The sequence below is a fragment of the Myotis davidii genome, unplaced genomic scaffold (assembly GCF_000327345.1).
Source record: "Myotis davidii unplaced genomic scaffold, ASM32734v1 scaffold1491, whole genome shotgun sequence".
Classification (NCBI taxonomy): Eukaryota; Metazoa; Chordata; class Mammalia; order Chiroptera; family Vespertilionidae; genus Myotis; species Myotis davidii.
The window spans coordinates 149,073-162,990 of NW_006282604.1; the positions used below are offsets into that span (position 1 = coordinate 149,073).

A 13,918-nucleotide genomic window follows, 5' to 3' on the forward strand; every position below is an offset into this window, starting at 1 on the left:
GGACTCCACGGTGGGCAAGTCGTGCCTCCTGCACCGCTTCACCCAGGGCCGCTTCCCGGGGCTGCGCTCTCCCGCCTGCGACCCCACCGTCGGCGTGGACTTCTTCTCCCGCCTGCTGGAGATCGAGCTAACAGCAGAACCACTGGGAATGACTGGTCACTATGACACACACTGACCACCAGGGGGCAGACCCTCAATGCAGGAGCTGCCCCTTGGTTGTCAGTGCACTCCCACAGGGGGAGCTCTGCTTAGCTTCCCCCCGCGTCGGCGCCGGAGCCCCGGTCCGGGGAGGCTCTCTGGCGCTTCCCCTCGAAAGTGCAGACACTCCACTCTCGCTTCCCCTTCGCCCCTCCCCTTCCAGGGACGACTTCCTCCTCCGCGATCTCGCCTTTCTTTGGCACCCGTTTCCTGCGCCCCCTTCCAAGTCATTCATTCACTCTCCCGAACCGGGGTCACCCTCACCGAACCCCCCTCTTCCCCAACCCGCTCGGCTCCTGCTGGTATTTCGACCCCCAACTCTTCGGTTCCCCTTCTGCCTTCTCCCCAAACTCCGCGTCCCTTGCTGCACACGCCCGGCCGCCCCCCTCCGCGGAGCCCCCCTTTTCCTCCGCTAACCGAGCCGCTTCCCCTCTGCGCGGCCCGGGAATCCCCAGTTCGCGATCGGTCCCGTGGGCTGCACAGCAGCAGTGCCCCCCGCGGTTGCTCCCGCGTGAGCTCCCGGAGCATCGCTGGGAGAGAGGGATGCGGTAATGGCTTGAGCACCTCGCAACCGCGAATGGGATCATCAGAAATAGCGGCCACGACCCGTGGGAATGCGTCTGGTACAACCACTAGATGTGACATCCCGGACACGGGCACAGCTCAGGGTTTTTTGCTTTGTTTTATTATTTTTTAAAGGGTTGAGTTCTCTTTGCAAGTTTATCGTCATTGGTGCTTTGGTGGGGAAAAGGTGTGCGTACTGAGATCTGTCGGGAACTTTATTGTACTGGTATTTATAACGTCCCAAGGTGAATTTTATACGTTTCTAAACAGGAGGGATTCCAATGAGTAGTCTTACTCTAAATGTTCGCTTGAAACGCCGAAAGAAGGATTTCACAAAGGCGCCTTCCGTTATGTGAATAAAAACTAAATGTAGATTGTATGCACTTGCTGGACATGTAAGACTGCATCAAATACAAAGCACGTTTTAAGTTTCCTAGGATTCAAGGACACTTTTTTTAGAGGAAGGTAGGGAATCTGAGATGCTGTAGTCCTTGGAGGTTTTTAACGATTTCAAATCGATAAGCAAGCATTTTGCAGTCTTCAGCAAGTACGGGGCTTGTGAAATAGAGTACTCCATGTGAGGAGTTCCCAAACATGGTTTCCCCTCACCCGCAGCCAGCATCCATTCCCTATGAGCTCATCCTACTTTTGGGAGGTTGTTCCAGCATTTAAAGTTTTGGCTTCCATTCCCAGCTATGACACTGATTCATAGAGATAGTAAGTGAACTGCTTAGCTTGCTTATGTCTTAGTTTTCCTATGTATGAAGCGGAAAGATGGTTAGGGCAGCCCTCCAGAATGATGTGAAAGGATTTTGATTTGAATTATACAATATCTAGAATTTCATGAAGAATTTTTTTTCCACTTCAGGAAGCTTCCTTTAATTAAAATAATTTTCAAACTTCTGATTCCTCATCTGTGAAATGAAGGAGCTCTAAGGTTCTTTGTAGTTTTACCATTCTAAGTTAGATGACAAATTCCTTTAGCATTTGCTAATAGCTCTTGCTTCACCCCTCTAAAGTGGATATAATAAAAACATGTTTTGAATGCTTTGAACTTCTACCATCTACTATGAATTGCAACTACAAGAAACATGGGTGGTAAAATTTTATTATGTCTAATTGTTTCCTTAACAGTGGCTCCTGAAGTTACTGACAAGAGAGTACAGGATAATTAATTAGATCTTAAAGACCTTTCTGTTAAACAGATAATTCTCTTTAAGAAGAAAGTAAATAGTAATTCATCTTATATACATGATTAAAACCAGAAGTTAACTCCCATAATAATATAAGAAAATTTAGGAAATGTTTACCAAAAATGAGTCATACTTTATTTTGTCCGGTTCTTTAATAAGATGTATTTATAATACATACATATTTCAGTAGTTACCTTCAAATACTTGATTTTCTCTCATTTAGCAGGATGTTTCACCAGAAAATTACACGTCAAACAATTACTGTTAAAATACTCTGTGTCATCATGAAAATACAGATACTTATTTTGAATAATAAATATCCTTTAACACTTATTCCATAGAAAGATACTATAGTTCATGAAGATACAATTCTGTCAGTTGTAATCATACCATTAGGATTTTGGGAATTTTATATTTGGAGGTTTTTGTTAGTTTAAATATAAACTAACAAAATATAAACTAACAAAAAGGAACCTCCTTTAGACAGTGTGGCATGTAGCTTGAAAACAGACAAAATAACAGTGAGCCCAAAATTATAACTGTGATTAGCCTTAGTTTTCTTTTTCCCCTCCCAGCTTAATTATGAAATAACTAGAGGCTCAGTGCACAAAATCCGTGCATTCAGGGTGTGGGCGGGGGGGAGGGGTCCCCTCAGCCCAGCCTGCACCCTCTTGCACAGTGATGGCGAACCCATGACACGTGTGTCAGAGGTGACACGCGAACTCATTCTTTGGTTGATTTTTCTTTGTTAAATGGCATTTAAATATATAAAAAATATAAGTCTTTGTTTTACTATGGTTGCAAATATCAAAAAATCTCTATATGTGACACGGCACCAGAGTTAAGTTAGGGTTTTTCAAAATGCTGACACACTGAGCTCAAAAGGTTCGCCATTACTGCTCTTGCAGTCCAGGAGTGCTTGGGGGATGTCCAACTGATGGTTTAGGCCCGGTCCCTGTCAATCATACATCTTTAATGCTGCTGTGGAAGCAGGAGAGGCTCCTGCCACTGCTGCTGAGCTCACCAGCCACAAGCTCAGCTTCTGGCTGAGCGCACTGACCACTTGGGGGCAGCTTCTGCGTCGAGCATCTGCCCCCCTGGTGGTCAGTGCACATCATAGCAACTGGTCATTTCGCCGTTCAGTCGATTTGCATATTAGCCTTTTATTATATAGGAAGGAAAGACAAATAAAGCCTTTGTTTTCAATGTTTAGATTAACATGCTTGCAGACAATAACTACTTGCAAAAACTAAAAGGGAACAAAATAAAAATGAGGAAGGTTTAGAACAGAGATTTTCAACCAGTGTGCTAAAAGAATTTTTAAAACATGCAATACCTGACGATTTAGTCAAGGGCACTGACCTCTTTTCTCTTAGATCTTCAAATAAAAAATGGCAACAGCCAATACAACAATAGCTGTCTGGTATGAATTAATCAAAATTATACCTTTTTTGGGGATCAGATTGGCAAAAAAAGTATTTTTCTATGTGCTGCATAATTTTAGTAATTAGTTTATGTGTGCCATGAAGTTAAAAAGTTGAAAATTTCTCGTTTAGAAAAATAATGTATATGTGAGCATATTGTAAGTTGTAATATAACACATATATGTTAAATTATTATTATTAACACTATGTCTTAGTGAGTATAAATGCTAAATTGCTGTATTAAGAGAGTCAAAATTATAGTTCTGTCATTAAAGATAGAGGTTTATTTGACTTATGTAACAAGCAGTTTTAAGGTAAGTGATCCAAGTTGGAGCGCCTCTCCTCCAGGCCATCATTCAGGTACCATCCTTCTCATTTTTCTGTTATTCTTAGGCCATAATCATCTTCATAGACACTGTATTCCATATTGGTGGAAGGGAAAAGAAAACACTACCTCCAGGTTCATGAGTAGATGCTTAACCCCTGAGCCACATCAGCTGGGTGATAATTTTCTTTTGTAAAAACTTTTTAGTTTGATGTACTCCAACTTGTTTTTTTCTTCTTTTGTTTCCCTTGCCTAAGGCAATATATCAGAAAAAAATTTCTACGAGAAATGTCCGAGATTTTCTTGCCAATGTTTTCTTCTAGGATTTTTATGGTTTCTAATTTAACATTTAAGTCTTTAATCCATTTTGAGTTTATTCTTATGTGTGCTATAAGAAGGTAGTCTAGTTGTTTTTTTTGGGGGGGGGGGGTTAAGTATCTGTCCATTTTTCCTAATACAATTTATTGAATAGACTGTCTTTAGCCCATTGTATGTTTTTGCCTCCTTGGTCAAATATTAATTGACCATGAAGTCGTGGGTTTATTTCTGGGCTCTCTATTCTGTCCCATTGATATATATGTCTGTTTTTATGCCAGTACCATGCTGTTTGATTTTTTAATATATTTTTATTGATTTCGGAGAGGAAGGGAGAGGTAGAGAGAGGGAGAAACATCAATGATGAGAGAGAATCACTGATCGGCTGCCTCCTGCATGCCCCCCACCAGGGACTGAGTTCACAACTTGGGAATGTGCCCCCGACCAGACTCGAACCCGGGACCCTTCAGTCTGCAGGCCGACACTCTATCCACTGGGCCAAACTGGCTAGGTCAGTACCATGCTGTTTTGATTACTATGGTCTTGTAGTATAATTTTATATTAGGTAGCATGAATCAAACTTTTCCCATAAAAAGCACTTTTATGAGATAAAGAAATAGCAATGTTAGCTGTAACTAATAGGACCTCGAGGCTTCACACCAGATTTGGCCTTTTATTTATTTTCCTTTCATATTATCTGACTTTTGAGGTGCTATAGTTTCAGCCATTGGTTATCAAGCTCAGAGAATAATGTCTTCCCAATGCAGTGCTTCTCAAAGCATGTTCTACAGAACACTCATCCTTTGGGATTCATTTTAAAAGATGGGTTCTGTGATCAAATAAGTTTGGAAATCCTGTATTGCATATAGCATTCTCTTACATGAATATCATTAAGGCTCTAAGAAGTATTGTGGCAAAGAAATCTGTTTAACTTTGATTAAACTAGCATTTCCCAAAATTATTTGAGGGACTATTTTTAAAAGTGAAAATCTATGATAACTAGTGTCTTAAGGAGTATACTTTGAGAGACACTACCTTAATGAGTTGCTTTTGTCACATTCATTGGCCAGAACTGCTCAACTTTTTATGTTTGGAGCAATGGAAGACCTGCAGACATTAGTTAACCAGCAAATTAACTTAGGAAAGGGCTATACACAAAGTGCTATCTAAGCGATCAAAACAGACAGGTAAAAATCAACCAGAGAAAACAAACTTAATAAGGGAGAAGGTAATGTTAAAACAGACAAAGAAAAGCTGTTCTTAATTTCCTCAGAGAGATAATAGAAAAATATTGTAATCATAAAAGAAGAATAGGATACTTTTTTTAAAAAGAATATTCTGAGAACAAAACACTTTTTGGAAACATAGTAGAAAATATAAAACACTCAACATAAAGTTGACAAAATCTCTCAAAAAGTAGGACAGAAGGAGAAACACCTAGAAAATAGGAAAAGAAGTTTTTATTTAAAAGTAGAGGATTAGTCCAAAGGTTGAATACACAAGTAACAAAAAGATAAAACAGAAAGGAGAGAGAGAGAGAGAGAGAGAGAGAGAGAGAGAGAGAGAGAGAGAGAGAGAAAGAGAAAGAGAGGAGATATCATCAGTGAAACAATTCAAAAAAATTTTCCAAGATTTAGGGACTGAGTTTTCAAATTCGAAAGGCTCAGTACAATACATCAAAGACACATTGTCATAAAATTCTAGAACACTGGAGCCACAGAGAAGATCCTACAAACTTTCGGGGGGAGAGGAGAGGTCACAAAAAAGATCAAGGACATCAAAATTACAACTAAACTACAGAACAATCATTATTCAGAACCACCTGAAACCTAGCCAATTGGAAGTCCGACAACTAGAGATTTAAAGAAGAAGCTGTTGAGACACTGAAGGGGCTGGTCCCACATCCACATGTGGTGGATAAAAATTGGGAGGGATATCTTGACTTCAGAGGTCCCCCTGGAGGGGTTCTAGCCCCACACCAGGCCCCTCATCCTAGGGTTCTAGTGCCAAGAGGAGAAGTCCCGTAACTTCTGGCTGTGAAAACCAGTAGGGATTGTGGCTGAATGAGATGGAGGGTTGCTGGAGTCACTGGCGTTCGTCTTAAAGGGATCACACATGAGCTTACTCAGACTCACTTTCTGTGATCTCCATGTCAGAACAGCAGCTCCAAGGACACCAGACGTACTGGAAGGAACTGGATTGCCTGGCGTCAGGGCAAGCACTAGATGAGCAGCTTTTTCCTAGAGAAAAGTGTTGGCAGAGGCCATTGTTCCTTTTCTGGGCCATCCATCCTCACACAGAGCTGGCAGGGGGTGCTATATCTGAGTCTCCATGAACCTGGCTCACACTGTTCACCCCACCCTAGTGATTCCTTGAGACCCCATACCTCCCAACTTGTGGGCCACCCAACCTGTTTCCAGTGACATTTCCATACAAATCGCCTATTTTGGCTCCTGCTTCAGACTTTACCAAAACCTCTCAAACCAGCAGCACCTGGCTTCAGCATGCCCCATATCTCTTGCTAAGTGACCCCATGCCCAGTACTAACAACAGCCAACCTTATTTCACAGCTTGGCTTCACCTGGGCACCTCCAAGCCCAGCACAAGGAGCAGCCTTCTGTAGATCACTTTCTAACTCATGCAGAGCACAGGTGGAGGCCGACCTTGGCCTGCACCTCCCGGGAGGCACCAGAGCCAGTGCAACTGGTAGACAACTTCAGACCATGTCAAAGCACCACCCAGCCACCTCCAAATTCAATGGGTGAACTCTGCTGGCATCTGTGGGGTCCCTGCACAGCTGATCCTGCATGTTTGTGGCAGCCAGTCAGCCTACGGGTAAATCCCTCCTATTGACGTGCCAACAATAGCAATTACAACTACAACAGAAGGGTATATACAACTCACAGTGGGGGAGAGGAAACACTTGGAAGATTCAGATATGGCACCCCCTGGGCAGCTTAGGTGATCAGAAGGCTGTGCCACTGGATCCTACAGAACACCTAATATATAAGGCCACTCTACCAAGCCCAGGAGATGTGACGCTCTACCTAATACATAGAAACAAACACTGAGAGGCAGCTAAAATGGGAAGACAAGAAACATGTCTCAAATAAAAGAACAGAACAAAATTCTAGAAAAAGAACTAAAGAAAAAGGAGATAAGCAATCTACTAGATGCAGAGTTCAAAACATTGATTATAAGGAAGCCCAATGAACTTAGGAGAAAAGTAGATAAATTTAGAGAGAACTTCAACAGCATAAAAAAGGGCATGGAAGCCATAAGAAATAACCAGTCAGAAATTAAGGATATACTAACTTTAATGAAGAATAATTTACATGGAATTAATAGTAGAGTATGAAGCCAATATAATGAGGCAAAAAACACCCATCAAAACAGCATAAAGAAAAAAGTATCCAAAAAAAAAAAATGAGGATAGTGTAAGAAGCCTCTGGGAGAACTTCAAGCATACCAACATTCACATTATGGGGGTGCCAGAAGATAAGAGAGACAGCAAGAAATTGAAAACCTATTTGTAAAAATAATGACAGAAAACTTCCCTAACTTGGTGAAGGAAATAGGCATTCAAGGCCAGGAAGTGCAGTCCCAAACAAGATGAACCCAAACAGGCCCACACCAAGATATATCATAATTAAAATGCCAAAGGTTAAAGACAAAGAGAGAATCTTTAAAGCACAAGAAAAAAAGCATTTAGTTACCTTTAAGGGAGCTCCCCTAAGATTCTCAGCTAATTTCTCAACAGAAACTTTTCAAGCCAGAAGGGATTTGCAAGAAATAATGAAAGTGACAAAAAGCAAGGACCTATATCCAAGATTATTCTACCTATCATTTAGAATCAAAGGCTATATAGACCTTCCTAGACTAGAAAAAGCTAAAGGAGTTCATTACCACCAAACCAGAATTACATGACATATTAATGGTTCTTCTTTAATAATAAGATGGGGGAGGACAGATAAAAAATATAAACAATAAAATGGCTATTAATACATATCTATCAACAATTGAATCTAAAAAACAAAATACATGAACAAGTAGAACAGAAATAGTCTTGTAGATACAGATAACATTTTGATGTTGACAGATGGGAAAGGAGTTGGGGGGATGGATCAAAAGGTGAAGAGATTAAGTATAAATGTGTTGTCATAGAGTAGTCATGGGGATATAAAGTACAGCATAGGGGATATAGTCAATAACATTCTAATAACTATGGATTATGTCAAACGGGTATGAGTTTTATCAGGACGATCACTTGGTATGTTATATAATCTCTATTCCAGTGGTTCTCAACCTTCTGGCCCTTTAAATACAGTTCCTCATGTTGTGACCCAACCATAAAATTATTTTCGTTGCTACTTCATAACTGTAATGTTGCTACTATTATTAATCGCAATGTAAATATCTGATATGCAGGATGGTCTTAGGTGACCCTGTGAAAGGGTCGTTCAACCGCCAAAGCAGTCGCGACCCACAGGTTGAGAACCGCTGGTCTAGTCACTGGGTTGTACACCTGAAACTAATATAATATTGTATGTCGACTGTAACTGAAAAATAAAAATGATTTAAATTTTTTTAAAAAAGATCAGGAATTAGATTGACCTTAGATTTCCTTAAAATAACAGTTGAAGCAAGGAGACAATGGAGAAATTATTTCAAAATTCTGAAGGAATTCTGTATCTGACCAAGTTATCATTCAGCTGTGAGAGCAGAAATCAAAGTTGAAAGATTTCAAAATATTACTTCATGCATCTTTTTAGGAAATTACTTGAGGATACACTGCACACACACACACACACGCAGAAGTAAACCAGGAATGAAGAGGAACTACCTGTGAAGAAGGGTAAAGCAAATTCCCAGGAAGATGGTGAAGGGAGATCTTAGGATAATCTCTTTGCTCCAGATACCAAGGACAACCAGGCCAGATTGGAGCAGGGCAAAAGATTGTAGGAGAGACCTCTTCAGGAAGGGGAAATTGACAGAAAAACTAATGCGAATTACCTTCTTAAAGGCAACTGGTAGAGAGTTTGAGGTTGGAGTATTGAAAACTACATGAAATTTAGAGAAAAAGAAGATGTGGTAGGGACTTAGTGCTCATTCAGATTTGATGCCTCTTCTGGACACATGTGAGGAATAAATTTATCCTCCTGCATTTTACAGAATCATGTGACTAATTGTGGCCAGTGGATTTGAGCAGAAGTTTCATGAGATGGTTTAAAATACTGCTGGGGTCCAACCCCAGCAGGTCCAGGGGTCCCCAAAGGTGTGGACGGAGTCAGCGAAGAAGGAATGACACAGAGACAGCATTCAGTTGATCAGCAGCCTAGCCAGGATCTCTAGCCAAGTTCTGGTCAGGATCTCCAGCCAGGTTCTATAGCCATGTTCCCTTGCTAGGTTCTCCAGCCAGGTTCTGTCCAGATTCTCCAACCAGGTTTCAGTCACCAGGTTCTAGTCAGGTTCTCTTGCCATGGTCTATCCAGGTTCTGTAGCTAGGTTCTGTCTCTAAGCTCTGTGGTGGACCCTTTGATGCAGTCCTTCAACTCGCTGACGCTTCGGGAAGCCCATCACCAGTGACACCGACCACTAGCCAGACCAACAAAGACAATCAAACCAACAACTTGAGGCCAGCTGAAATCCCTTAACTAAAGAGGCCAGCAACCTTCTACAGGAACAAGGCTCCTTGTGCATTCCATCCACTATGTTTATAGCTATAAATGGAAACGATCCTGGACAGAAACTGGCAACAGAACCTAGTGAGAGAACCTGGCCCCAGAGCCTAGAGACAGAACCTAGCTACAGAACCTGGATAGAACATGGCAAGAGAACCTGACTAGAACCTGGTGACTGAACCTGGCTGGAGAACCTGGACAGAATCTGGCTGGAGAACCTAGCGAGGGAACATGGCTACAGAACCTGGCTGGAGATCCTAACCAGAACTTTGCTGGAGATCCTGACCAGAACTTGGCTAGAGATCCTGGCTAGGCTGCTGATCAACTGAATGCTGTCTCTGTGTCATTCCTTCTTCACCGACTCCGTCCACACCTTTGGGGACCCCTGGACCTTCTGGGGTTGGACCCCACCAAAATACAGCCCAGATTCTTTAACATTCTTCCTATCTAGATGTAGGTTTTTGTTACTGCCCATAACCTAGTCCAGGGGTGGGCAAACTTTTTGTGTGTGCCAAAACCAGCAAAATCTCTGACTCAAAATTCTGCGTGCCAACCCTAATTTTTTGAGAACATGTTACGCCTACTTGATATCTCTTAAGGTGTACATATGTGAAGAACCTTGAAGAAATAATAAAATTCATTCGAGCGATAAAAACACAGTATATGATGATGAAAAATACATTTATTTTTTAATGTATACATGTACACTGATAGCCCGACAGAAGACTTCATGACTCCATTTGATATTAGCAGTGGGACTTTTGCTGCTGTTAAGATAACTTGTTATGTAAAATTATTTATCTAAGATGCACCTACACTGAATTTATCTGAAAAATAAAAAAGTCAATATTAAGAAAAAAGTTGTAAATGGAAGATTATAAGAGAGGGTTTCGCGTGCCAGCAAAAGTTACTGGCGTTCCATGTTTAGCACGCGTGCCAGGGGTTGCCCACCCCTGAACTAGTCTATCTTAACTAATACGGAAGATAATTATTAACTCTAAGGGAAATAAGTGATAGATTACTCCAGAGTTCAGCAATGAAAATAATCTCCATGGTCAGAAAAACGTAAGTGCTAAACATAAGTGCTATGATCTTTCTAAAAGTATGATACCATGATATTGGCAGGTTGGAGGAATGGAAAAAGTAAGTGAGCACGTATAACTTTGATAAAAATAGAGAAAGAAAAAAGGAAAAGAACAATCTATTCAAAGGACTTGACAGTAAAAACTGCATAATTTCACAGACAGCAAGATGAGGAAAGGATAAACACGAGTTATAAATTCCACTATGTGCAGAGATATACCAAAGCACATGAGACAGAACACTATAGAAGAAGCCATATGGGAACAGACAGAAATCACAAAAATGGTCAGAGAATTAACCCAAGAAAAAATATTCTTTTTTTTCCTCTTCTCTGTTCTTTTTTGTTGTTGTTGTTAATCCTTTCTGGAGGGTATTTTTTCCATTGATTTTAGAGATAGTGGAAGGGAGGCGGAGAGGGAAGGGGAAAGAGGAGAGAGAGAGAAACATTGATGTGAGAGAGCTACATCAATTGGTTGCTGCTCCAACCAGGGCAGGGAACCTGTAACCCAGGTACAAACCAGCGGGCCAATATTCTAACCACTGAGCAACACTGCCCAGGGCAGAAAAAATATTTTTTATTATGTTAGGTCACAAATGCAGTGTGTTATATGGAAAATAAAATAATTATGAGAAGCTTGGTCTTCATCATCTTTGTTCTGCAAAAGCATGCCAGAAAGCATTGAAATAAGTGAAATCTGTTATGTACACTTTCTGGTAAAATACCAAATAGAAAATAAGTATCATTTCATCATCACCTTATAGGCAATTAATGAAGCTAGAAACATTTCTCATTAATTTACAAATAAATTATTTTGATTTTCACACATAACTTGTTTGCCTTCCAGAACCCACTGCAAAGTACAATTTGAATTACTTTCTATTTAAATACAGTACTTTTTTTAAAGAAAATGTAGATTATTTCACCTATATGCTTATAGCATATATAATTATTCAGCCTATTTTTCTCCTTTTGACTTCACAGATTCTTACTATAAATATCAAAAGGAGATAAGCTTTTTTTGTTTTTCTCTCTGTATTTTCCCATTTGCTCAGCATTCACATGCTGGTTGGGCACAGTCTGACAAAATCTGAATTAATTAACCTGGCTCTTTATTCATTTACAAATATTGATAGGACTCACGTGTGCCCAGTCTGTTTTAGACACTTAGGGATACAGCATTCCAAAAGACCTGACAGGAAACCTTGCTCTCACGGAGAAAGGCTATAACCAGAGAAGCTGGAAAAACTATATAGGATATCAGGATGTCTTACCTGCTACAGAGGGAAACAGAGGCTAAACGGTGAATAGAGAATGTTAGGTGTGATGAGAAGGCCTCACTATCTTTCTTTCTTTATTTAAAAAATATATTTTTATTGGTTTTAGAGAGGAAGGGAGAGGGAGAGAGAGAGAGAGATAGAAACATCAATGATGAGAGAGATGCCCACTATTGGGGATCGAGCCCTTGACCAGAATCGAACCTGGGACCCTTTAGTCCACAGGCCAATGCCCTATCCACTGAGCCGAACCAGCCAGGGCATAAAGTGATGCTCTTTTATAAAAGGAAAATACAAGATGGTCAGGGATTAAATCCCCATAGACAAACAGATAATATGGCTCCTTTTTCTTATCAGTATTATATATAACCTCCACAACCACAAACTTGATTTTTGATGAAAGACCCTGGGATTATAAAAGAAAACAATTTTAATATTTGTATAAAGAAAAATAGATTATAAGCTTTAAATTTCAGAATCTTAGGCAAAGGCCCAGATTACAAGGCAGGGGTCGCAGTAAATAAAGCATCAACACAGCGAATGTTCCCAGAAGGAGGCGGAGGAGTGGACTATCATAGTGACAGAGGCCTCCTGACACTAATGCTTTCATAGGCTGCTTGCTGCCCACAGCCTTTGGCATTAAAGCACTTCTAGCCTCTAAATGCCTATTTTACAATTGGCAAAGCCACAAGAAGGGCATTTTCAGGATGGAACATCTGGTTCATTTTACCGAAGTAAGTCAGCAAGTGCTCTATATTTTGTTGCTTTTTAAGAGGCTTGTGCACATTCAACCAAGTTCATAATAACAGCATATAACCTTGCCACTTTCAGATGAAATTTTATATATACAAGTAACTAGTATAAATAATCTTGAGCATTCTAGGGACTTTTGTCCTTCATATGACAACACCATCCTACTTTAAGCGCCTTCCAGGAAACTAAATAACTGCTTAATGTGAGATATCATTGACATTTTTTAGAATGTCGGTAATCATGTAATTTGTGTCAAAAAATTCCAAATTCTCCAAAGGATATCATTCACACTTAATTGCACTGCTCTTATAGTAAGTAACTCATTGTAAATGTAAGCAAACTTCAGTGCTCTCAATATCATTTATCTATGTATGTCATAGATAAAATATGTATTTCAGTAAAATTTAAGAGGAAAATTAAACAGTTAAAAATGTTTACATAAATAAAGTGACCACGTTTTTCTATTCTAAATGAAACATACATATAAGAATAAACATTGTCGATAAGTAAAGAAAATGTGATGTATACATATGATTGAATGTTATTTAGCTATGAAAAAGGAAGTCCTATAATATGCTACAACATAGATGAATCTTGAGGACCGTATGCTAAGTAAAACAAGCCAGTCACAGAAGGAAGGACAAATACTGCATATACGTAAAGTAGTCAAGCTCCTGGAAGCAGGAAGTAGAAGAGTGGTTGCTAGGGGGTGGGAGGAGAAGGAGATGAGCTGCTGTTCAGTGGTGCATGGGGTTTCAGTCATGCAAGATGAAAAAGGTCTAGAGATACTATACAACATTGTGCTGTAGTTAATAATACTCTACTATGCACTTAAAATTGTTAAGGGTAGATCTCATGTGTTTTTCAGCCCAATAATTTTTAAAAATAATGAACTTTGGCCTCATGAAACTTGAAAATTTAAAAATATCTGTGACTTTGATTTGTATTATTCTTTTCTTATAAAATACTAGAGGCCCGGTGCACACAAATGTGTGCACTTGGGTGGGGGGGATCCCTCAGCCCAGCCTGTGCCCTCTCGCAGTCTGGGACCTCTCAGGGGATGACCACCTGCTGGCTTAGGCCCGCTCCCTGGGAGATTGGGACTAA

General features: G+C 40.3%; 1 protein-coding gene across 1 annotated transcript in view; it reads left to right on the forward strand.

Annotated features, from left to right (window-relative positions):
- Position 1: 1 nt before the first annotated feature.
- RAB39A (RAB39A, member RAS oncogene family) overlaps positions 2-13,918 on the forward strand; it is a gene marked incomplete at its 5' end in the record, with an annotated part of 23,595 nt that continues 9,678 nt past the window's right edge. The window contains one exon of the mRNA XM_006753144.2: positions 2-126. Within this exon, the coding sequence (XP_006753207.1) occupies positions 2-126 (125 nt within the window). The remainder of the gene's footprint in view (positions 127-13,918) is intronic.